Here is a 24273-nt window from a genome sequence, read left to right as displayed (position 1 = left end):
CACTTTAAAGAAACTCTTTTATCTACAGAATGCTTCAGAGCAACATGTTCATAATAGTATGTGTTTTCTAGGCAACTCTGATCTGCCGATGTATACTGAACACACATAACTTCCTAAGACGGATTCTTTTTTCTTTTTCTTTTTCTACTTCTTCTGACTTTTTTGGCAACTTAAAAATGACATCAGCATGTAATGTTTCTACGAACATTTTTGATCTATACGACAGACGAAGAAGAAATCTTTACTCCCCGCCTCATTGTTTGCTAATTTGTCAGAAATCCATAATAACTGGTCCAGAAAGCTATCAGACTAACTCTACATTCTCATGCCGTCACTTGTGCGCCTGCCTACTTGCCAGATAGGTCCATTACCTTGACAAGTGATTTCCTGAATTTGCTCAAAAACTTTAATTGATTTTGACAAAGCAAAGAGTTCTTCCTAATGAGATACCTATAAATACAGTAACGCCCCCTGCCGTCTTAGTTATTTCCAACTAACGACAACTCAGTAAGCACATACTATATGGATCAGAATCGAAGTGTTTAACTCTATTCTGGTTTTGGTTTATTTGGCTTTAATTCAACGGATCGGTGAGACGGAAAACTCGGTATTTCTCTACAGAAAAGGTGAGTGCAATCGATCTTGTTTAATTTATTTTGGGGAGATTACTAAACTGGTATAGAGCAATAACTATTTACATACAACACTTATTGCATATAAGGGGAATTTAATATTTCAGCAACATTGTTTTTCTGCATGACAAGCAACTATTTCTTCGTATTGGGTTTATATTGGTCTCTGGGAGCTAGAGATTGCTTTTCATTGATTGTTTGTTCCAATATAATCACATACATTTAGTATTTAGTTTCTGGTTAACGACTAGAAGAAAACTCTGACGTTATAAGGATATAGTATCCATGTCCTTTAAATGAATTTTAGTATTCATGAAGTACGACAAGCATTTCCTGAAAATGAATACCCCTATGTAATTATGATCTTAGATTTTTCTAATTGAGAACAAATGAAGTTTTTTTAGGATTAAATTTAATTAAACGTTTGACAATGTTTCGTACAATTGTGCTATAAAATATAAAGACAGTGAAATTTGGAATTAAAATACATACTATTTGAGGACAATACATACAGAGAGAAAACAGAAATAGAAATAGAATAACCAAATAACAAACATTATTCCGAAAAGGTTGACTCGAAGACGTAAATGTTGCTTGCGATAACGGTAAAATGTTTTTGGTTTCTTTTTAAAATTTGCATTAAAGGCAGAAAGTAGGAGTTGAAATCTTCTTTAGCGTTTTATTGTTTCCATCTTTACCTATCACATCACTAACCGTGCCAACCACCTGTTATTGCCTGCCATTGATGTCCTAAGAAAATCATTAGCATTGTTTATCTGATTTGTCCTCGATATTTGATGATCAGTGAGCAATGTAAATTGCATTCAATACACAGCAGTATTAAAGCCTAATCAGAAAATAACACGCTTACTGAATTCAGCCCCGTTGCTTTCGCGAAGGATGACAGAGCAAACAGGTGTGATTCCGAAAAGGTCACTTGTACTAAAAGTTACAGTTGTTTCATTCAAATGCAATTACTTCCAGAAAATACCACGTGACATGTGTTGATTTATTTTGTATGCTATAATGTTTGTCCCTAGCACAAGAATATGGTCTTTTGCATTTAAATATATAAATAATGCAATGGATTTCATTTTTAAAAAATTTAAATCAAATTAAGGAAACAGAAAAGAGTTCAAACATCTTACACCTCTACAGATGTTTTTATTTCTTTAAAATTAGAGGGATGATAATCCTATTAACAACAAATCATTTTGATAATGCGAAATTTAATAGTGTTTCAAAAATAGCAAATATAAACACGCCATTTGAAAAAAGCCTAATGTTTCTTATCGCCATATAATGGCTTTTTGTGTCTGTTGGTTTTCGCCATTCTTGCCATTGCCAAGCAGTTGATGAAACAGTTCAAATATTAGCTTCCTTAAAATAAGTGATATCCTTACGACAAGTGACTGTGCTTATGAGTAACAGTGATTCTGCATAAAAAACGGTTATTTTGCTTTCCCAATCCAATCACCGCATGATCCGTGAGCAAATTGAAAAACGAAGTCTTGGAACGTGCCAAATTTAGGTTATTATGCGGAGGATATGTAAATGGAAAAAATGTTTTTTTATTATATTCATCTTTACAAGATGAGGTCAATACAAACAACAAGTGAGATAGACAATGGGATGAACTTGAAAACATTTTTATATTTCTTTTTGGTTTTTGTAAAATTAATATATTTTAATCTAAATTCGTTTGCGAGAACATATTTAATGTTTAATAATTCTGACTTAATTTCCCCAATGGGAAATATTCACAAAACAAAATACAGTTGCAAATAATATATATGAATATGACTTTGATTCTAACAATCACACTTTTAAAATGACAGAATGGGGAGAGGGAACAACAAGCACTATTTCCCGAAGGCACATTTATGCGCTACTCGTGTCTAACTTGAAACCGTTTTTCCCCATATTTTCAGCGATTATTACAGTAATTAAATCACCACTAAGATAATCAATTTCACCGATGCGTACAAGAATGAAAACCAGTATGGCGCTAAATATTAATCAAATCGACTACAAAGACAGTTTCGTATTTAAAACGACAGGGGTTCAGCTTTATCGAGGTTGAAAATACATAAAGCTTTAGTAATTTAAATAAAACCAATTACTATACAAATTATGCGGAGCTATGAATTCTGAGGAATATTTTCTTCAAGTACAAATCGTGCAGAAAAGATTAGTAAGTGTTAGTTAACGATTTCAACAACAAACGTGAGAGATGCAGGCATTTAAAATCCCATTCTGATCGTTTAAACACTTATTTAGGAGAAATGTTCGTAACTTTTCGCAAAAAGAATGGTTCAGACCACGACCAGTGATTGATAGGGTATATAAATATAACATAGAAAAGCATATTAATGCCAAGGGCTCTCGCGTATCTATCAGACACGTAAGATTTTGCAAGTCATTCAAAACAATGAATTCGATCAAACATGCAGCTGGGGGTTTGGTAGAAAACTAAGAGCCAGAAAACCAGGACGACAAAAAAGTACTATTTCGCTGGCTAAACGGACTGTCACACAAACATTTGCTTTGCAATTTTCCCCGTGTAACTATTTTGATACAATATTAGACCAGCGATAGAGCAATGATACAGGTAATAGCTATGGTCCCTCCAAAAGCGAGCATGCACGTGACCGGGCATACACATATGTCTTCTTTAGCTAGTAATAAGAATGTTAATAAATATATTTACATTTATGGATCTTCAATTTCCTAACAATGTTCTCTCTTAGTTCTGCAAATCCGAATGACAAGACTAATATCATGGAGAACCTTATACACACCAAAGGTATACTGCAATTCCGACTACATCTCCAAACGAAATAACATCCTGCGTACTGCACTGAAATGACCCAATACATCCAGTCTAGTATAAGCAGAAATATAGGATTGAGTTGGATCAACAGAAAAACAACTTTTTTCAACTGGAACAGTTTTTCAATGTGGATTCATTCAAAATATGATTCTAAATTTTAAGTAGATCAAGACGAGAATTTTTTAACACTGCTGTCGAGCTCTCGACAAAGTTCAAAAGTCGCTGGGTGGTGCTATGTGCGCATTAATGTTGTTACTGTATACTAATCAATCTACTATTGTGTTTTTATTTTGAAATACAGAATAAAATTAATTATTTTGTTGTTGGTACTGTATTCCTTTATTATTAAATCGTAGGATAGAGAACTAAACGACATTATAATAAAATGGTTACTGCATTTAACTGTGAAAATTTGAACTCTATAAGTCGTACAGTATTAGTCATAGGTCGTATAGTATTACTCAGACACAAACATCGGTCATAAATTACCATGCAAGTGCAGTAACCTATAAATATTGAATTTGTTACTTCAGTCCAAATGGTGCTACTGTTTAAACTTTAGCTGGCATGATAACAGAGATTCCATATCATCACTGATTTAGAAAGAATAGACAATAGAGAAAAGGAGCAATTCTGTACGAAATCTAAAGATTCCAGATCAAATTTTATAAATGTAATTAGTTTTTCTGTTATCATGTTCTTTCACTTAATATTTTACCTTTTCATCCCATTGGATGGTTTTGCCTCTCTGTACCACAATTGTAAATATTTATTATTCAACACTGGTCACTTTTCTGTATGTCTTTTTTATCTGAGAGAAATCTTTTTCGCTTAGATATAAACTTTAAACAAATACTTTATGTCTTTCTCCACGCCATTTCCAACGTTTGTGCTATTATATACGTACTGGAGAGCTAGGTGATAGGTCTAGTTCCTCATGGCACGAGTTCCACTCTTCTTTAAACGAATTATTCCCTCAAACCTGTTTGACTGTGTTGGTTTCACTGTATATATATTTTCTCTATGTAATCGTGTATCCACTAATATAATGAGGGACCCTGGATAAGTACATTCCTCTCTGTTTGGTATATATGCATAAGTTTATAATTACATTGAAATCCAGCAAGATAATTATTACAATCCACTTGCCTCAAGAATGGAATCTCATGTACATCGAGTCCAAACCTTCGATTTTATTTCAGTCTTCATTTAAGACGAGCATTTGCCCTACATTCGTTTAAATATACGAAAAATCGTATTGATTTTTCGAACAGGACTCCAACTTAGGTACAGTTGAAATAGAAGAAGAAACTTTATTACTATAAAGATTTGACAGTGGTTATAACATTAACCGTCGCATTCTAAACTACAGCGGTAATTATGTGTCTAATGTGCAGATTATATATATATATATATATATATATATATATATATATATATATATATATAGAGAGAGAGAGAGAGAGAGAGAGAGAGAGAGAGAGAGAGAGAGAGAGAGGAGGGAGAGAGGGAGAGAGATATGTAAGAAATGACGAGAAGAATTTCAAGACACAAATTAGATTTACTACCAATATAGTTCACCTTTAAAGTATGGCACAGATATAATTTATTTTATTCAATATATTTGGCCCATTTCAGCATCAATGATGTCAAATTGCGTCCAGAATTTCATAAAATAATTATAATCGTATGAAATAACCTTTTCCTGTAAAGCATTATTTACTAGAGAAGCTTTTACTGAAACATATTGAAAATAATTGTATTTACAATCAACAATGCAAACATATAATAAAGTAAATCTCGAAAAAATATTATTAACAACATTTTTGGATTCGTGTGCTTGAAACTACTTTGAGTATTTATGTAATTGAACATCCATTAGTAAAAGGTAAATGTATATGCATGAAAAAATGAACAAGGTAACATCACTCTCCCGATTCTTACCATTTCATCTTGCATTTTTAACGAAAGTGGATGGAAGCATAGGCAGTAGGTAGAAGGGCACCAGGCGCCTTGACATTATACAGAGGGGTCTCGACATCATTCTGTAATCCTACTTCTGTCCGTGTGCGCACCGGGTTTCGTTCGAACATCGTTGGTATGTGTGAAAGCTTGCAAGTAGCTTCCTGCTGGCCGGTGGTTCATCCCGGGGTCCTGTTATTTCGCCTGATATATCGGCCACCATATATGGCCTATTATGTGCTAATAATGACCGCAAACCACAAAAATCAGCATTACGAAGATGCCTAGAAAATCCTGAAGAGTTATATGGTGTATGATATTTAATATATTGTAACTTTTTGGATTTGTATAAATACAACTGAGTCAAGAACTAATACGGTTTTATATTAAATGTAGCACAATGTCTTTTGTCTCCTAATGTATTCTACTGTATCACACATACCATTAAATCACATCCATTACGTTGTAGCGACAAGGCAAACACGATTCAAGTATTGCTTCTGTCAGGTTCTATCAATGTTAAAACAAAACCAGATGCCAGCATTCTTATTTCCATCTGCTAGCCCACTGGTACCAAACAGGATTATCACGTTTTGTTATGCAAATGAGAATCATAGAAAGCGTAAACAACAATTAAAGTTGTGAATGGAATGCAACATTTTGACAAATAGTTGTTACAAGTGCGGGTTTATTGCATTACTCGCTGTATGCTAATCTGATATAAGATAAGTTGATCCGAAGACGGTTTTAATTTTTCAATAGAAACATCACTTAAGCTGACTTTTAAATGTTTTTCAGTTCTTGAAAACCACTTCCCATATAAGATGCAATGTTTAAGTATCATTTTGAAAAGAAACTTGCGAATTAATTATTGCTTCATCGGCGCTTTCTTGATCTAGATAATAGTTAATTTTCAAAAGTAGTTCCGTAAATCTTTAAATGTAAATACATATTGGTATCTAGTGTGATCAGATGAATATTTTCCTATTTCTATTCGTTTAACTAAAGTGCATTGATTGTGACAACATCATTTGTGAACAAATGCACGTATTGCCTGAAAGAGTTATATGCTATCTCTATCCTGCTGATATTCTTAGTTTCTGCATTATTTCCTTATTATGTTAATTTGAAATAAATTATTAAAGAAAACTATATTTTCGTTGCAGGTTTTGGCAATGTCATGCAACTGGGTAACCCGATTCCTGGATATTCTCTGCCTTTCGTTCGTCTCGGGTAAGTAACATATGTAACACAGATGAAATCATTAAATATAAGCTTGGTACCCGAAGCATAACGAAAACACTTTGAATGCTTTGACCTTGATCACTTTTAAAGATTCTAGGAGGGTGATTTGCCCTTGCGACTCATTTGTTCAGGTCAGATGCATGTACCTTGTGCAGTGTTTCAGAGGGGTTTCATATTGACATCAACATTAACAACAGCAACAACATCGTAGTCATCATCACAACCTAAATCATCACCACTGTCTACCTCCTTCTCTTTCTTCTCCTCATCGTCATCATTCTTTACTAACCATTTATTTTCCTTTCTTCCATTCGTTCTTTAAACATGACAATTTGTTTATAATATTATGCTCAGAAATATTATTATAAACCAAAGCTAAGAGCAGTCCATTTTCAGCGAATTATGACACGGTTATGCTCTTTTACTCTTTCCCGTACCGCACGTAACCACGTTTTGTATTTAGATCCAATACAATGTTGCTCCTCGTAGCTTTTATATCGTCTTTATTTGGTTTCCGGGTTTGAAGATTTTGGGACGTTATCTGGGTAAATTCACAGAAGAAAAAATAGAGTTTCTTTGAAACCATTAGACATTCCATCACTTAATAAGAATTTTTTTTTAATTTATTTTATTGAGTTCACGAATTCGCACCTGTCAATCTTGCAACAACTAAATGTTTTTTGATATGCTACGTTACAGAATTGCAATTATGAAAGCTGCATGAATATGTTACTGTACTAACACTGAAAGAGACGTTACTCGTATATATTTATAGTTCTGAGCTTCTGAATAGAACCAAGCAAGCATATGTTGTTTTAACTTAGTAAGTATGCACTATTACATGTATGGATCAAAGAAATCGTCGTGATGATTTAATTTTTTAATTGCACAATTGTGGATAAAGAGACGGATTATGTAACTCATATCGGTTATACAGCATAAAACAACTTATTTGAAATAAAAGTGTGGAGTTGTCATTTCAAAGAATATTAATTCTGCATGGATCTATCAAGCTTGATTGATAACCTGAGCTCACGGAGGATTTTAGTCATTAATATAACATATTGTATAACTTTCAATCGTATTTTTGTGTTTCTTTCATGTACATTGTGATGATATTTGACAATATGAGTCGAAATTGTGATGAGACAGTTTACTTAAGTCCATTTTATTTTATCATATGCTAGTAAACTAAAGTGATCAAATATCGCGGATATAATACGGGATTGCAGAACAGGTTGCATTATGATTTCATCCCTAAAGAGCACGATCCCGAAAATCTCCAATTGCTGGATGCGGAAGATTAATTGCTTGGACCACAAGAGACTTTTGTGCAATTATTTGTTTTGTTTTGCAGCACAGACTTCAATCTGGTCGAACTGGTGGACATATGATGGAATATCAGGTACATTAATCGCACATTAAAATTATCCCATTTAGCGTAGGTCTTACGAACATACATGTGGGGGTTTGGGGGTTTTGTGTGTAAGCCAGATAATCAAACAACCAACAGTGATGTAACCACTACTGATTGTAAATGAAAGTTAAAACAATCTTTACTCGATGAACGATGAGCATTGATAATGAACGCTAATTGCTGCGTACGCTTCCTATGCAGAATTTGCATATTTGAATTCAATTAACACATTTGTGGTTAACGCTTCAGAACTTATTTAGCAAGCATTTTTTTGTCCGAAAATAAATCTGGACAATTATAACTGTGCTAGAAACCAGCTATACTTAATTGCGACGCTATATCGACTAAGTATTACAATGATTAACGTCCAATTAAATATAATTCATATAACACGAAACTTTTTCTCAAAATAAAATTATGACTTATTTCAAAAACATAATTTATACTTATTTTTGTATGTTTGAATTGAAATCCTACTCATTTACAAGTCTGATAAGCTTAGAAAAGCTGCTGCTAAATTTGCGTGAAATCCAATCCTCCTCTTTCCGATTAATCAACCGTCCGGAAGATACTTTGGTTTGCTGCTATGCACTCAATTTCTATACTGGCATCGTTTACAAACTATCATCAGCTTTTATAAGACAAATCATGCTTCCAATGCCAGCAATTCCTTTCCTGCTAAAAGCTCACGATGGTGACAGATCGGCACTTGGTAAATTAATTCATGCTTTCATTATTCACACTTTACATGTTACGTGGCAATGGAAATAACCCGTGTAATCTCAAAAATATATTGTATGCTTCCGTTTGTAGGTAAAGGGGCACATTTTAGTATATAGCTTACTACATATGTTGTGACTTTGTAAGATGTTTAAGTGGTGGGTAAACATAAACAATGATGAAAGGATCTGTTAAACATAAATAATATAATGATTTCTCCACATATTTTCATTTTTAAAATTGTATTTGGAATTATAATCTTTCATTAAACCAGCGCAACGAAGTAAAGATCTCCTATTCTATGTAAGTATTAAATTAATCGAATATCCGTTATGTTACTTAATCAGTTACAAGAAATATCGGAAATATACATACTCCAGAGGATTATATCGCGTCCGTTTACTGTTTGCTGTAGAGAACATATTGACGATTATACAGCTATCACCTGTATTGACCGCTGATTAGGTCGATATTATATTGACGCTGAGATAGTGATCACTTGTTTTAGAAGTCGATTAAGTAGATATCATTGACGTTTAGACAAGTATCACCTGTATTAGCAGTGAATTAAGTAAACACCATTTAAAGCATGGACACGTATTACTTTTATTAGCAGTTGATTAAGTAAATATCATTTAACGCATGGATATGTGTCACGTTTTTAAACAGTTGATTAAGTAAACTTAGTTTTAACGCATGGACAAATATCACTTTTATTAGCAGCTGATTATTAAATATCCTTTAATGCACGTACACATATCGCTTTCATTAGCAGTTGATCAAGTAAATATCATTTTAACGCATATACACATATCACTTTTATAAGCAATTCATTATGTAAGTATCACATTTAGGTTTAGACACTTAGCACGCGTAATTCTTATATGGATCCATTTACACTTTATACCGCTATCGAGATTTTTAATTTATTTTACTACAATTGTACTAGATCATTTCAAGCTCAATGGTGAAAGGTCGATGCCAATGCAATGGGAGAATTAAGTTTTCTCATTTTCTAGATTTAATTGCATTGCTGCAGCAGTTAATATTATTAACAGATTAAATTTATACAGGTAATTTTCTGAAGTGAAAAAATCTTACTGGTGAAACAAAATCACTGTTATCAGTCGATATTGTAGCTAAACCTGTTTCATTATATATCTCATACACCCAATATATATCATGTGACCTACTTCTATAGTATCATCTTTGTGGTTCTCTATGTGCAACCTTTAAACAACTTATTTTAAATACTTTTTAGTGTTTTTAAATAAAATTTCAACATTCTTTACAAAGACCAGGAGCATTAATAATGTCAAATGTAGTTGAAAACAACCAGCTTATTCACTGCATCTTCTCCAAATGAAATGAAAAATTCTCAAAGGTTTTTCTCACATAATTTGCTGGCTGCACTACATTTGAACATCCACGTGCAGCACACGCCAGCCTCTTTACACAAGAAGCGTAACTTTTACATGAACGTTCAGAACACACACACACACAGATTCCACCAGACCGTAATGAGACTAGCATAAAAAAAACTTCTAGAAACGATTTCTCCATCTTCCTATTACTTCAATGATGGCATGAGCAAAGGTAATTGGATTAGAATCGTAATAATCACACAGTATTCCTAATACATTTAACGCATTGAATAGCGGACGATCATTAATACTTCGAGTTTTGATTGCTATTGAATATGCTCATAGTAATAGAGTAATTCGAATCAAATGCGAGAACTTCTTTGAGTTCTTTGTGGCACGTTTATGGGCCTTAGTATGCGAAATATTGGCTCAGTGTAAGCAAAACTGGTTCAAGCGAAATTCGTTTAATACTATACTCAGTAATAAGTCCTACTGTATTTGGAATGACCCTCATTCATCTAGTTAAACGCTGTTTAACCTTTTATCATCTGTACGTACACTGTAACTAGTTTTCCTACGAGGTTCCGTGGCGATCGTGTTGCTTTTCTCCATGGACCATAACTTACTAGAGCTAAAATACTGAATCTGACATTGGCTGCAATAGGGGAGAGACCTATCTACACAAATTAGACGATAAGTTCAAACATAAAAATCATGTTGATCGTTATCGTATAACAATCAAATATTTATGAAGTCAGATGAAGTTAAATGTAGTGAAATATAGTCAAATGAAGTCAAATGTAGCTCTTAAATTTATTTTGCGATCTTCCGTTAGATCTTCAAATGAGATAATAACTTTAAAGATCAAAGCACATGTCAACTTTGTATTCTTTTCGTCAGATTTCTTACATTACAATCTTTCTAAAGATCTAATTTCCAAACATTCCTCATAAACATCCCACCGGTGTACAGCTGATCCTGGACTATTATTTTTGTGTCTACTACCACAGTGATACACTCGTAATTACATTGTGACTTTATTTTGTATGTCATTAAGTAACTAAACTAACACTTACTACCAGTGATTAAAACTTTTCTTCTAGAGCGAACATGTATAATTAAAATATATCATGTTGAAAAGTAAAGATATTAAAATCAGGTTTTTAACTTTTTCAGGTCCTCGCTATTGGGGTTTGAATCCGGAATGGATTCTATGCCAGGTCGGTAAATACCAATCGCCAATAGACATACTACCGGAAAAACTACTATATGATCCTGCACTCACTGCCATACTGTTTCCTTCCAAAAAGGTAACGATAGCCATCTGTTTACATAGTAAAGGAAACAAACTTGTTTCTACATTGTATACTCTATTCTTTGAAATTTAAGTTATATTAGCTAGAATTAACATAGCTCTAGTCATCACCATTGTCTTCTCTTTTGGTTCAGATTGGGTATGAACAATGAATAGCATACCTATTCAGTGCATGTTCAGTAAACATTCCAATGGCCATTTATTGTTATATCAAACAAAATAATGGCTTTCCTTTGGTCATCATTATGAACCGGAGCTGAAATGATCTTCCTTGACTCATAGTTATGATTCAAGTGTGAGATCTTCCATCGTTCGTCATTATGACCTGGAGATGTGATGGGCACTGCACCGAAGGGCGAGGGGAGGGGGAACTAGTCCCCCCAACCCGAATTCCATCTATAAACATATTTAACCTGTATCTGTAAAACTCAACAGCTGACCGCTACATGTTTGCCCCCACCCATAAAAAAAACAATTCTGAAGGCACACCTGAAGGGTGAAATGATCTTCCTTGTCTCGCTATATCCTAAGCCATCACCAGTACCATTACGTCGACATTTCACAGGCAATAAGACCCCAATGGTCTCCTAAACATAAGTATAGTGTTAGATTCTATGTAGAAACATAAGATGTTTGAGACTAATACATCGGACCACCATCCCACTAACAGTTCTTACACATATTGGTAATTTAATGTTGTGTTAATAAGCATACTACCCGAATGAGCTTTCATTAGTTTTACTTAGAAGTAACGTCTCTTAAGAAATAATTATTATTCGTAAATGAGAACAAAATGGACACCAATATTCTTCTATTCTTCGTGAAACAAGAAACTCCAGAACAATTTTGGGAAATAAATATACATCTTATATTAAACAGTCATTAAAATCAAATTGAATGCACGAAGAAAAATAATTAGTAAAAACATACACATGTACAGTAATTGATACCTACGTAGCTAATTGTCCTCATACGTTCATGCTTCCTGGCCTTATTACTTATTTCAAGAAGTAATTTCCTATTAAAAATCACGTTCACGTAAATAAGGTGTTCATAATTGTATGCAATTCATACAGATGAACGGAAACTTGACAAACACTGGTCATGACGTTACCTTTCACGTTGAAGAGGACCTCTTGCCGCACTTCAACGTGACGTCGGGGCCACTTCAATACGAATACAGAATTTACCAGATTAAAATACACTTTGCTCACAGTGACGTCGTCGGATCAGAACATCTCATCAACGGATTATCATTTCCTGCTGAGGTAACAATTGATGTGGATGTTAAATTACACATGTATACTTGTCCTTTACAACTGCCTATGTTGCTACTGCGAAGTCAGTGAAGCGAAATGGCATTGAACAATTTATTTGCAATGTCCACCTAATTGTGAATTTAATATTTGTTTGACTGTGTTATACTTTCTGATTATAAAATGTGTTTTATAAATAATGTCATATTGTTATGTCACTGTTTCAGCCAATTTGAGGTTTCTAGCATGGAATAAGGGCCCATGTTTAGAATTAGTCATGCATTAACTTACACCGTGTCTTAAATCTTTTAATGATATCTTGTCTTTAACAGTTTGCTTCTTTCCTTGTATTAAGTTGTTGAATTAATGGGGAAATAGCTACTTTTCTATCACAGAATAATAATTTCGTGTTTTTCGTTGTCTTTTTTTATCTACACATTTTTTTATAAAAAAATCGGTCTACCATTTAAGATAAAGGGTTACTGCTGTATTATAATCTCTCTATTTCTCTTATGCACGCAGTCACGCTTGTAACTTCGGATCCCGTTATAAGAATTTAATTTGATTACATTGAAAGCATGTGTCGTGGTTTTATTTAAGGTTAAGCTCTAATCTTTAGGTTCAGATAATGGCCTACAACGCTGATCTCTGCGACAACTTCACACAAGCTCTGATCTCACCTAATGGTTTGGCAATTTTCGCAATATTTGTAGAGGTAAATATGTCAATTTCTTTATAAAAAAAGTAAATTGTTATATATTCAACAAATACGTTTCGTACCAGGTGATACTTGTATGATCATTATAGTGTGGTCTTAGCTAATATATATGCAAAGTATGTATGCAGACATGGCCGTTACTGTAAACTTATTATTATTATTATTCAAATAGTTCTAAAATGATGTAATTTTAATTTGCTGTTAATGTTCGCGTGTATTGGTTTTATATAAGGACTCATTATTCTATAATTTACGCAACACTGACAGACTCAGTGGAGTTTAATCGTAGAACTATGGGGAAAATCTCCTCTGTAACCCGCAATTCTTTTGTTGTTGCTACGGGCTGATAATTGTTCACACACACACACACACGCGCAAGCGCGCGCGCACACACACACACACAGAATTTGTATAAATCTCACTGACAGGTATGAAATTTTACAATAAAATTTGCAATCCGTGTTAGAAATAAAACTCTTAATATGTTTTCTCTGCTATCTACTATTGAATACGACATCACAGTTTAAAATGTGGACGATGTCTGCGCTAAAATGCAATAGCCAGTGTGTTAGTCAATAATGCACGCAAGGGAAGAAATTGCAACTGTGAAATTTATATTTTGGTACAGAACTTATGTAAATTAAAGATATCTTGCAAATATGCTGCGAAAAACGCTCAAATGAAGTAGTTTTGATGTCACCAAAGTCCACCTTTTGTTCCAGATTGGGCCAGTAGGAAATGAGGCATTTACGATACTTGCTGATAACTTAAAATACATACCATCCAAAGGTAAGTTATTAATTTATCGTGTTTGGTAGGTACTATTCAATACACGTAAGATGCAGTGTCAATAAAAACCAAGTTGTGTCGTTGATATAAATGAGAAAGTCGCTGCAATCGTGTTGTTTAACCTAGGCAAGTATCTTACGTTTGTACACAATATGGTGTGAGATTTGCAATTTCAAATATTTATTAATTTGAGGGTACATTGATTCATACAAATAAATACCGTTCATTTGACAAGCGTGTATGGTACCGATTATGAACGAATGACAATTATTAAGTAAATTATCAATTTTCTTTAATTTAATTATTCAAAACTTAATTATGATGCAAAACTATTAGATCGTTGTACATGGGTATAAGGCTAAACGATTATTTCCTTTGGTGTGTTATCAGTTTCTCTCTCTTTCTCTCTCTCGTTTGTCTGCCTGACTCTCCTCTCGGCTGTCTCTTTATATCCCTTTTCATTTGTCTTTCTTTTTTTCCTATTTAGGAAGATAAATTATTATTCAAATCTACGTTAGATTTATATTGTCCCAAATTAGGCCTGATAATGTATCTCTATCTTCAAATATAAATTAAAAATATTTATCTTTGTAATGTTCAAAGTATTAAGTATTCCGTTTTTGGCTTACACAGGAAATATACCATATGAACTTCTATTCTCAAATTATAGTCAATATAACATTAAAATATATTTAAAGTTCTTAACATGCAATAAAATAATATTAGAACCAGGGATAACTTTGAAATGACAATATAATCGTGTTTGTAATTTTGAAACGATCTGTTTAATATGAATGATACTTTAAGCCCTAATTGCACGTGAACATAACGTTTCTAATTAATGTTCAGATTTTATTAATTTTTAAATCGAGGCGTGTCTTGAATAGTTGACGTTTGTACGATGCATATTCGAAGCAGTCATTGATTATGTCCACTCTCCTTTTTGCAAAACTAAAAAATAGTTTGCCTGTTACAGCTGAATTTTTAGAATTTACAATCAAGACATAATTTCCACTTCCGTAAATTCTATCAATCGTTACAACATTGAACAGAAGAAGGAAATGTTTTTCTTTTAATATTCATCATGTGCACATATAAATCAAATCATGTTCAGTAATAGTTCAAAATGCATGTGATCGTTAGCTGTCATCAATGCTTGCTTATAATTAACACAAACGTAACTGGATATTCACCGATGTCATATTTCTTGATTCGAGTGCATTGTCTCTCTCGTTTAGTAAATACCTATTGATACAACTGTCTCAGAACGAATATCTTCTATCGTTTTAATAGATACTAATTTACACAGTGGGATAACAGTGTTCCCATAATCTGTAGAATGATGACTGGAGGCAGAAAGAAGTGAATTAAGTTTTAAATTAAGTTTCAGTTAATTGTCATTTTCGAATCCTTTCGCGATACTAAAATGTTCCCAAGATACAAACAAACAGTTCCACAAAAGTAAGTATGTATTCCTCTTGTGAATTTAAACTTAAAATCTGCCACATCCAAAGTTAATATTTCATATCAATGTCGTTGCTGAGTGATCAAATTAAAGCAAAGTAGCTACCAGTTCCTATTCGTGTTTTGTTTTCGGTCAGGCTATTCTAAAACATCTAATGGTATTCCTTAACGCATTATAAAGATAAATAAGAACGATAATTCAAACGAAGATTCATTTACACTCAAGCGACACGACTACCATGCGTTCATTTAAAGACCTTACTCATGACTGATGATAATGGTTTTGGCTGGATACGTCAAAATTGATAACTTCATGTTTGGTAGTTTGGCGAGTGACGAGAGAAAATATGTTTGCATTGGTTCAAGTGCAAATGATGCTTATTTTGTATATAAAGTTTCCTTTCTCTTTCCAATTTCATTTACGTCAGCATTTTAGTAAACTTGTTCATTCAATTATGGAGAACAGAGTCAATTTAAGAAACGGGCAGGAGTAAAACAGTTAAGCCGCAAACATTTTCTTTCCGTAACAACAATGTATCCACTCAAGAAAGGTAATTAATCAAACCGTTATGATTTGTACTCGTTAGGTGCCAATACGATAAAAGGAAGAGCTCAAGCTGATACATTTTATGGGCTAAAACTGAATGATACTTGTAGACCATTTACAGTGTTATCCAAGTATTGATTATATTTCAACATCTTGAACGAGACAATTACGGCTGAAAGTTGTAACATAACACGCTATCTGAACAGATAAACAAGAGACATGTTCGCCAATATGCCATTTCAAGCGTATAAACAGTACCATAAGAGAGAACATGGACAAAATCGATATTAACAATATATATATATATATATATATATATATATATATATATATATATATATATATATATATATATATATATATATATAGTTAAACGAAATAAATATAGATAATTAAATATGGTTGGTATATGAATAAAAATTTTGCATTTGAATATCAACTCTGAATTTATGAAATTCAGATTTGATCCTTGAAGTATTACTCTTTATTGATTTTTAATAATTTGTTGCTGACCATGTTGATCCTGTATGTCATGCAAATCTCCTTCATGCAATTTCATGCTTCTTGTATGATCATGGAACCATACTATTTTCACTGATGAGAGTAACTTCTCTTGAGCCCACCTTACAATAAAGCGAGACATGGCAATCACTTTCTGGCGGCAGCGTCAACAGTTGATAAAGGATTGTTATAGTTTTGTATCTGCATAGATGTCTTAAACAGCTTGATTTCTTTAATCATAAGTGTAATGCATTATTGCGAAGTTCCAACATGCCTTTCTACGAAACGATTGATTGTACTTTTGACTTTGAGGCATGGTCTACATCATAGTTTTCCCGAGGCTTTAGTTTTAAGAAACATTTCATTTGCATCTTTTAACTATCTCACATTTTTATTACCCTGAGAGTAAAGATGAATCAACGATGCGTTGACAATCTATTTTACGACTACTCTTTAGAGTCGAGTTCACAGATATAGAAAATGAGCATTAACATGTGGGCTTAAGTTTTCTTTCTTTTTTAGGGTGGATGGGGGATAGAATTTCCTTAATCGCTTTTCTTCATGCATGGAAGGAATCATTATGATGCTGAATATCAATCTTTTTCATGAACATTATTTTCCCCTTTAATTAGTTTACCAATAATTCTTGATGGACATTTTTAACATGGCATGAATTATTATGAATCTAAGATAGTTCACTTCTCAATATGGTCGTTTAACTCTTTGACTTTATGGTCAAAATCATTGAATCACGAGGAATTAGTTTTCGGTTAACATTTTGATTATCTTGCATTTTGTAAAAATCTTCACTGGTTTTCTTCAGACTTCTAAGATCACGTTATAAGCTATGATAATTGATTCTGAAACAATATTTCGTAACCTTTTGATCAGGGTAAGGTTTTGGTTAAAGTACCTTCCTCTTTTAATATATATATATATATATATATATATATATATATATATATATATATATATATATATATATAGTCGTTCTCCTCTGCAGGAATCATCTTGTCCCTTAGATTAAAGTTGTATTATTTAAGTTAAATTCTCAAATAAATGTTACCAAAATATATAAATCCAATACGTTTTATGACATGAAATATTAGTAAAGAATTGTATGTTATTGTTCCATTGTTCACGGTTGCGGTAGTAAATACTACGTAACGCCAAAAACTATTTTCGCCATGAAAGTATATATAATCTAAGAGTGATTTGCAAATCCCAATGTCCTAGGCAGATGATCAGCACTTCGTATATTGTGTCATTAACTAATAAACAAACTTTCCACGAAAAAGTAACTGCATCGTATATAATTTATATATCGATTATCCCTCCGTTTTTATATCGCTTTTCAATTCCTTGCAAATATTCCGCAGACACGAATGAATTAAAGATGTTCCCTTCATAAGGCAGTAAACTGGAGCATTTGTCAACCATTTCCGCGAAACACTAAAGTAGACAATGATTTCAAAAGCATATCGTGATTAGGAAATCGATTTGCCTTAGATGGTTTGGTAATACTTCCTCCTTAAATTAAGTCTATGACTGCAATCGACTTCTACTTGTTTGCAAAGATTAGAATTTTAAAATTGTAGACTGGCTCTCTGTGTAGCCCTTGTATAGTAAATATATTTATTTTCCAAGGGGTTCATCAACAATTAAAGGCATATAAATTATATTATATCTTGTTTAATTGGAAAAGTCGAAGTGTTCCCCTCGAACTTTGTTTTTACCTATTTTGATTATGACATACCATCTACACATATAGGCAGAAAAATAGATAATCAGAGATTAATAAAGAGGGAGAGAGAAGTTGGAGGAAAACGCACGTGTGATATTGTTTATAGTTTTCGTTAACAATATTTTATTTCATTTTTAATCAAGTCCCTACACTTTTAACGCAGTCAATTTCTAAATCTATTTTAACTATTATAACTTGTTGTCTCGTTCTGATGTAGTTTTCTGATGAAATACATTTTTGTACATAAAACGTTGAATACTGTGTGAATTAATTGATAATAGAACATAATATTTAATGTGTTTCAAAACGTATTTTATGTTAACTGCGATCATTTTAAAGACATACAATCCACGTGATATGAAGCAGAGATTCACACTAAACTTGGTAGATAATAGTAACTTGAAGGTCACTGTCATTATTTTGGTCTGAAACTTATTTGGATCCAAAGAGACAAACAAGGACACATGGTATTGTTATTTGAATCTGTAAGAAATTTTTCATCATCCATAAATTTTTAATCTGATGGCATAGTTATCTAGCCGCCTATTATTGAGATTGCCTCTTTTCCAGAGTAGATTAAAGGTTGCTTCAAGAAGGAGGAATAACATAACAAAGTCTTATGTACTGAACCTTTCAGACAAGATTCAAAAACTGCAAAAGTTTTGTTGATGGCCACAATCCTTTAACGACTTACCCAGAACTACAGGCGAACAATGCAAATTCATACGCAGCAACTTGCAATTCTTCTACAAATAGTACATTTTTTGGGGTCCATCGTGATGCCTTGTTTAATAGAACTTGCGAATTGTTTTATTAGTAACGTCATTAATGTAAATATTTTCCCTGCTGTTTAATGTTCTGCTTATTTGCTATAATCAATAATAAGACATTATTACATTGAAATTCGGTTTCGAGGCAACATTGTGCTGATTACCTCACCCGCTAGTACCCGTTCCTTTTTGAAGGAACATAATCACGCAAGAGAATTACTGTTTCTGGGTAATTTAAGATATCTCGTAGTTTTAATGGTTTCTTGCGTGTTGCGAGTTTGATATATTATTGCTTTTCATTGGTAAGAGAACAAGTTCTGAGTAAACCAAACATAGGCGGAGATTAATATTTCGAGAAAGATAACAACAGGCTCGTAGGTTTTGAAAACATCTCGTAAATATGTTTTTAGGAGGTGGGATTAATATAACATATTTCCGTGTCTTGAGCTCTCATTTGAACTGAAAATTGGTGACTGACTTAACCCAGTCAGTTCTGGATTATGATATACATTTATCTTATTACGTTCACGAGAACTGTGATAAAGTAATCGTGAGACAAAAATAAGAAGTTTATGCATGACAACCACTTTCCATGCAGTTTTCATATGCACATGAAATCTTTAACACATAATCATCAGAAATTTGGTTAAGGTTTGAGATGTAATCCCGGTTTGTCGTTCTTGTGTACCTCACGACTTTTATCGCACATTCATATCTACTCTGGGAAAATTACAAAGATTTGGTGATGATGTAAGAGTTGCTTTTAAGGCCTAACAATCCAAACACGTGCAGAATATCGTCGAAAAGAAAGCAATCCGGTTATTGCATGATCATACATATTTCAAACCCCTTAGCGTCTGGACCGCATTTATTTATTTTCGAGGTAAAATTTCTAAATAATAATCTGGTGAGCTGAATACATATAGATATAAAACGATTAACCGACGAACAGAAAACATCCATAATCTTGTTCAAATGTTTCTTAAAGTTTATAAAATAAAACATTGTATTTAGTATATTTGATAACAAATTGTACAGAAATGTAAATAAGTTCCACCAAATGTCTTGCTAAGTGATTTCTTGATCTATTCACGCAGGACAATCTAGCTGGATAAGCGGACTTCCTCTGAATATCTTGCTGCCCCGCACAACACAGTACATGACATATGAAGGGTCCACTACTCAACCCGGATGTCAAGAGACTGTCACGTGGGTTATTTTCAATAAGCCTATATATGTGCTTAAAGAGCAGGTGGGTTTCATCTTTTAAAACGTTATTGATCTTATTTTGTTGCGGTGAGCTTGAAACTATATACATTGTATATCCTTGTCCTTGGATAGGTGGTTGATTTGTTTTTTCTAGTCAACAAAACTAACATTAACGATGATTTGCTCCAGTAATTCTATCTAGGCAATTATGTACAATTATGATTTGTACAATGGGACTCTTATAATGACTACATACTAATGTATATACAGCTACAGATGGAATATTAATAGAAAATAAATGTTATCGTCAATTTCTGTAGCATAGAGTTTGATCGAATGTTTAGTAGATATGATGGGCATCTCTTTTACTGCACTTAAATTAATAAAGCAAACACATATAGTAGTACTTAAATCGATGAATGTGCTTCCATTTAGAGCTACTTAAACGAGATTCAACAAAATGCATTAAATGAAATAGAAGAGAAACTATTGTGATGCAATTTGTGTGTCATTTGTCTTTTGTACATTGTTATAATTATTAGGTTTTTCTCAGATAGTAATTCTAAGTGTATCTAGATGGCCTATTACAGAACTGTAATCAGATAAATCTCAGTGAAATAATGTAAACATAAAACAACGATGCACTGCGTTATTAGTTTATCAGTTACGACTGAAGTTAAATGAGTTACGTGCTTAGAAATCTGTGCTACAATATAGTAAGTGCAGCTAGAATTCTAGTCATGAGCATGGCCGTAAACATTTTTGATGCTTGAAAGATTCCATGACGTGTCTAATGTATGCCAGAATATTTATCAACTTAATTTCGATTATATTAGTTTCATTAATTATAGAAAGGAAACAGATGTGGTCTCCTCCTTTCATGATTACTGGCATGTTTTTCTTTCAGATGTCCGAACTGAGAAAGTTAAACCAGAAAGGAGGGAGTGATCAACAACTTCTTATCGAAGGAAACGTGCGGCCGACAATGCCCCTTAACAACAGGGTTATTCGGACTAATATAAAGTACGAAAATAAGGTATGTTTTATATATATATATATATATATATATATATATATATATATATATATATATATATATATATATATATATATATATATATATATATATATATATATATATATATATATATATATATATATATATATATATATATATATATATATATATATATAAGGAAGACAGATGTTGTTTTTTTACTGTATATCAAATTCAGAATCAATATAAGAAACTTTAAAAGATCGCTTACATTCATTTATTTTGTAAAATTAGAAGGAATTTTAAAATGTGTATAGTTTTCTAGATATGGACCATTGTGTTAGTACCTAAGTACGTTTTAAAAACTGTTTTAACACGATGAAGTTAAAAGTTTTAAACAAATTGTTTCCACAGTAAATACAACTATATTTTCATGATACAATGAATTATTTTCAACAAAACTCCCGTTCCGAAAATAATTAAATATTTTCTTACATTTTAGTTAAAGAACTGTACAGTGACCAAGGAGGTCTTCTACGAAGGTAGGATTTATGTTTCCCATGAACGTGGAAGCAAAAACTTTTGTATTAAAATATTTGCACGCAATAGATCCACCTCAGGTATTTTTATGTGAGCAAGTTCGATTTATGAATTGCAAAACTATGTTTGCTGCTACCTATTTATCTAATAACTTCTGATTTGTATTTACTTAAACGTTGAGACACAACAAATTGCAAACAAATAAACAAAAATGCTTGAGTCATTAAATTGTCAATTGCTGACAAATCACAATTAGTATAGTGTCTGTCTCGTGATCGCGGGTCCGATACTCACCCAGGTAATCTTTGGCCAACTGCCTCAATGTGTCCATAACAAAGACCTTTCGCTTCCATTTCCTGGGTATGATCTAGCTAATAACGTGCTTCAAGTGCCATTAAAATCAACAAAAACATAACATATAAAAAAGTTACAGTTAGTTACAATTATATAGCGTTATACATTTTAGATCATACGTTAAAGATCAAAACAAGTAAATAGTTTCTATACTTTGAAAAAAATTGTCATAAACACACCATAGCCTTATAAATCTTGTGTATTTATGATCTAGTGAATACTCAGAGAAACAACGTTAGAAGAAAACGAGAAGGTAGATGATTAGAGGCCTGTGGTAAGCTTCGTCTTTCTGGCCGACAAACCTGCTCTAAAGAAGGCTTATTGAAGGTAACACAAAAATAATGACATTCTCGTATTCTTTCTATAGAGGTATAGATTCCACACCTTAATGGAACTAATTAAATATTGCGACATAAACATGTTCAGTTTTAATTTATCTAGTGGATACAGGACTTGTTAGTTGAATAGAAGCCTAAGTTTCTTTTCTTATATAAATGACAATGGTTTCGTGTCTTTAAGCAGAACTTGTTTCGGCGATGTACGTAAGGAAAGATCTACTCAAAGACAAATAACATCAGGACTATTTTGGATTATTCGAACGACCGTGTTGTCATTAACGTTATATCTAAAATTTAGTTTGTTTGAATTTCTTCATTGCTAATGAAATCCTAAACCTGCAAGTAACTCTTTCTTTTCCAGAAAAACCGTAGTCGGAGATAGTCTGTGTCACCGGTGACTATTTTGTCTCATAACAATCGAAGGAATAAGAGAAAAGTGTACAAGATTTTTCAGATGTTGATAAACCAGTCGGCGGATGGTTATGTTGTTTAATTTATCTATTGATGGATCTTATCCATTTAATTGTTACGGGGAAGCCACTGGACAAAACTTCAAAGTGATTCAGTTTTAATAGCTATGAAAACAAGTGACTGTGATAAAAACGGTTCTATGATACCCATGGAAAATTTCTCGTCTGACAATAATACTGCTAACATTATTACCTTTGAGTCACCCGAATCATGGGTTACCTGATTAAAGATGGGATTAATGCTTATAAATGTCTTTCTGACCACAATGAATTCAATGTCAACATTATTGTTCATTCTCGTTTTGCAACGTTCAGCCAGAAAGAGGCTGAAAGAGGACTGAGTAGCATTGTTACAATAATTTAAACTATGCATTTTTAAAAAATAAATACCTGCTATCATTTGTTGTGTCTATAACAGATTCATTTCGCAATTTGTTACAGTGGAACGTTATAAACATGTAAAGAGTCCGCAGTTCTGCTTATTTTGTGTTATCCAAGATCCAGTATGTTTGGAATCCTCTACCAGAATCTAAAAGCTCATGACATTACTTAATATCTTAATCTCATGGACTGTAGAAAATGTTCACTTTCTATGAACCCATATGGGACGATATTATTTCAAGAACACACAAAAACTAGGTAAGGAACACGAGTTTGCATATGAAGCAAACAATGTTATAACGTTTGGCAAGAAATCAATGGCATACATCGCAAAACACCGACTGAAATGGTGCGAAAATATACCAGCTTTCTTTAGCAAGAGTTAGTTTAACATTTCAATTTTTGCATTCTCTCTCTCTCTCTCTCTCTCTCTCTCTCTCTCTCGTAAGTTCGGATCGTTTGGTAAACAGTGCAAATAGTAGAGACAAAGTGTAATACATTAATGTGTATTCATATTCGTTGTTTGCCAAGCTTATCTTTAAATATTTTGATATGTTCTCTAATCATGAAGAGAATAGCAATCATTTTGTGAAGGGTTTGATTTTGGACATTTATTGTAGAAGACCTTTCTTCAGAATTCAATTTTCCTGAAATCGCTTTATTAGGTACTAAAGATGACGTAGACTAATGTCTTTTATGACAGAAAG

General features: G+C 32.8%; 1 protein-coding gene across 1 annotated transcript; it reads left to right on the top strand.

Moving 5' to 3' along the window:
- Positions 1–393: 393 nt before the first annotated feature.
- On the top strand, positions 394–22704 carry LOC149773342 (carbonic anhydrase-related protein 10-like). The gene is made up of 11 exons (XM_089946389.1): positions 394–626; positions 6594–6660; positions 8030–8077; positions 11350–11483; positions 12565–12756; positions 13364–13459; positions 14185–14251; positions 20375–20529; positions 21394–21522; positions 21986–22025; positions 22592–22704. Exons 2-11 carry the CDS (start codon positions 6603–6605, stop codon positions 22636–22638), a joined length of 966 nt encoding a protein of 321 aa, XP_089802515.1. The 5' UTR covers positions 394–626; positions 6594–6602; the 3' UTR covers positions 22639–22704.
- Positions 22705–24273: the final 1569 nt, after the last annotated feature.

Source organism: Sinohyriopsis cumingii, unplaced genomic scaffold, assembly GCF_028554795.1.
Source record: "Sinohyriopsis cumingii isolate HCF-2022 unplaced genomic scaffold, ASM2855479v2 utg000646l, whole genome shotgun sequence".
Classification (NCBI taxonomy): domain Eukaryota; kingdom Metazoa; phylum Mollusca; class Bivalvia; order Unionida; family Unionidae; genus Sinohyriopsis; species Sinohyriopsis cumingii.
The sequence above is the reverse complement of the archived record's forward strand: the minus strand, read 5'-3'. Positions and strand labels throughout refer to the sequence as shown.

Coding starts and splice junctions, on each gene's coding strand:
- LOC149773342 (XM_089946389.1), top strand. CDS start 6,603: ATGTCATGCAACTGGGTAACCCGATTCCTGGATATTCTCTGCCTTTCG. Junction 11,484..12,564: donor TACTGTTTCCTTCCAAAAAG/GTAACGATAGCC, acceptor CAATTCATACAG/ATGAACGGAAACTTGACAAA. Junction 13,460..14,184: donor TTTTCGCAATATTTGTAGAG/GTAAATATGTCA, acceptor CTTTTGTTCCAG/ATTGGGCCAGTAGGAAATGA.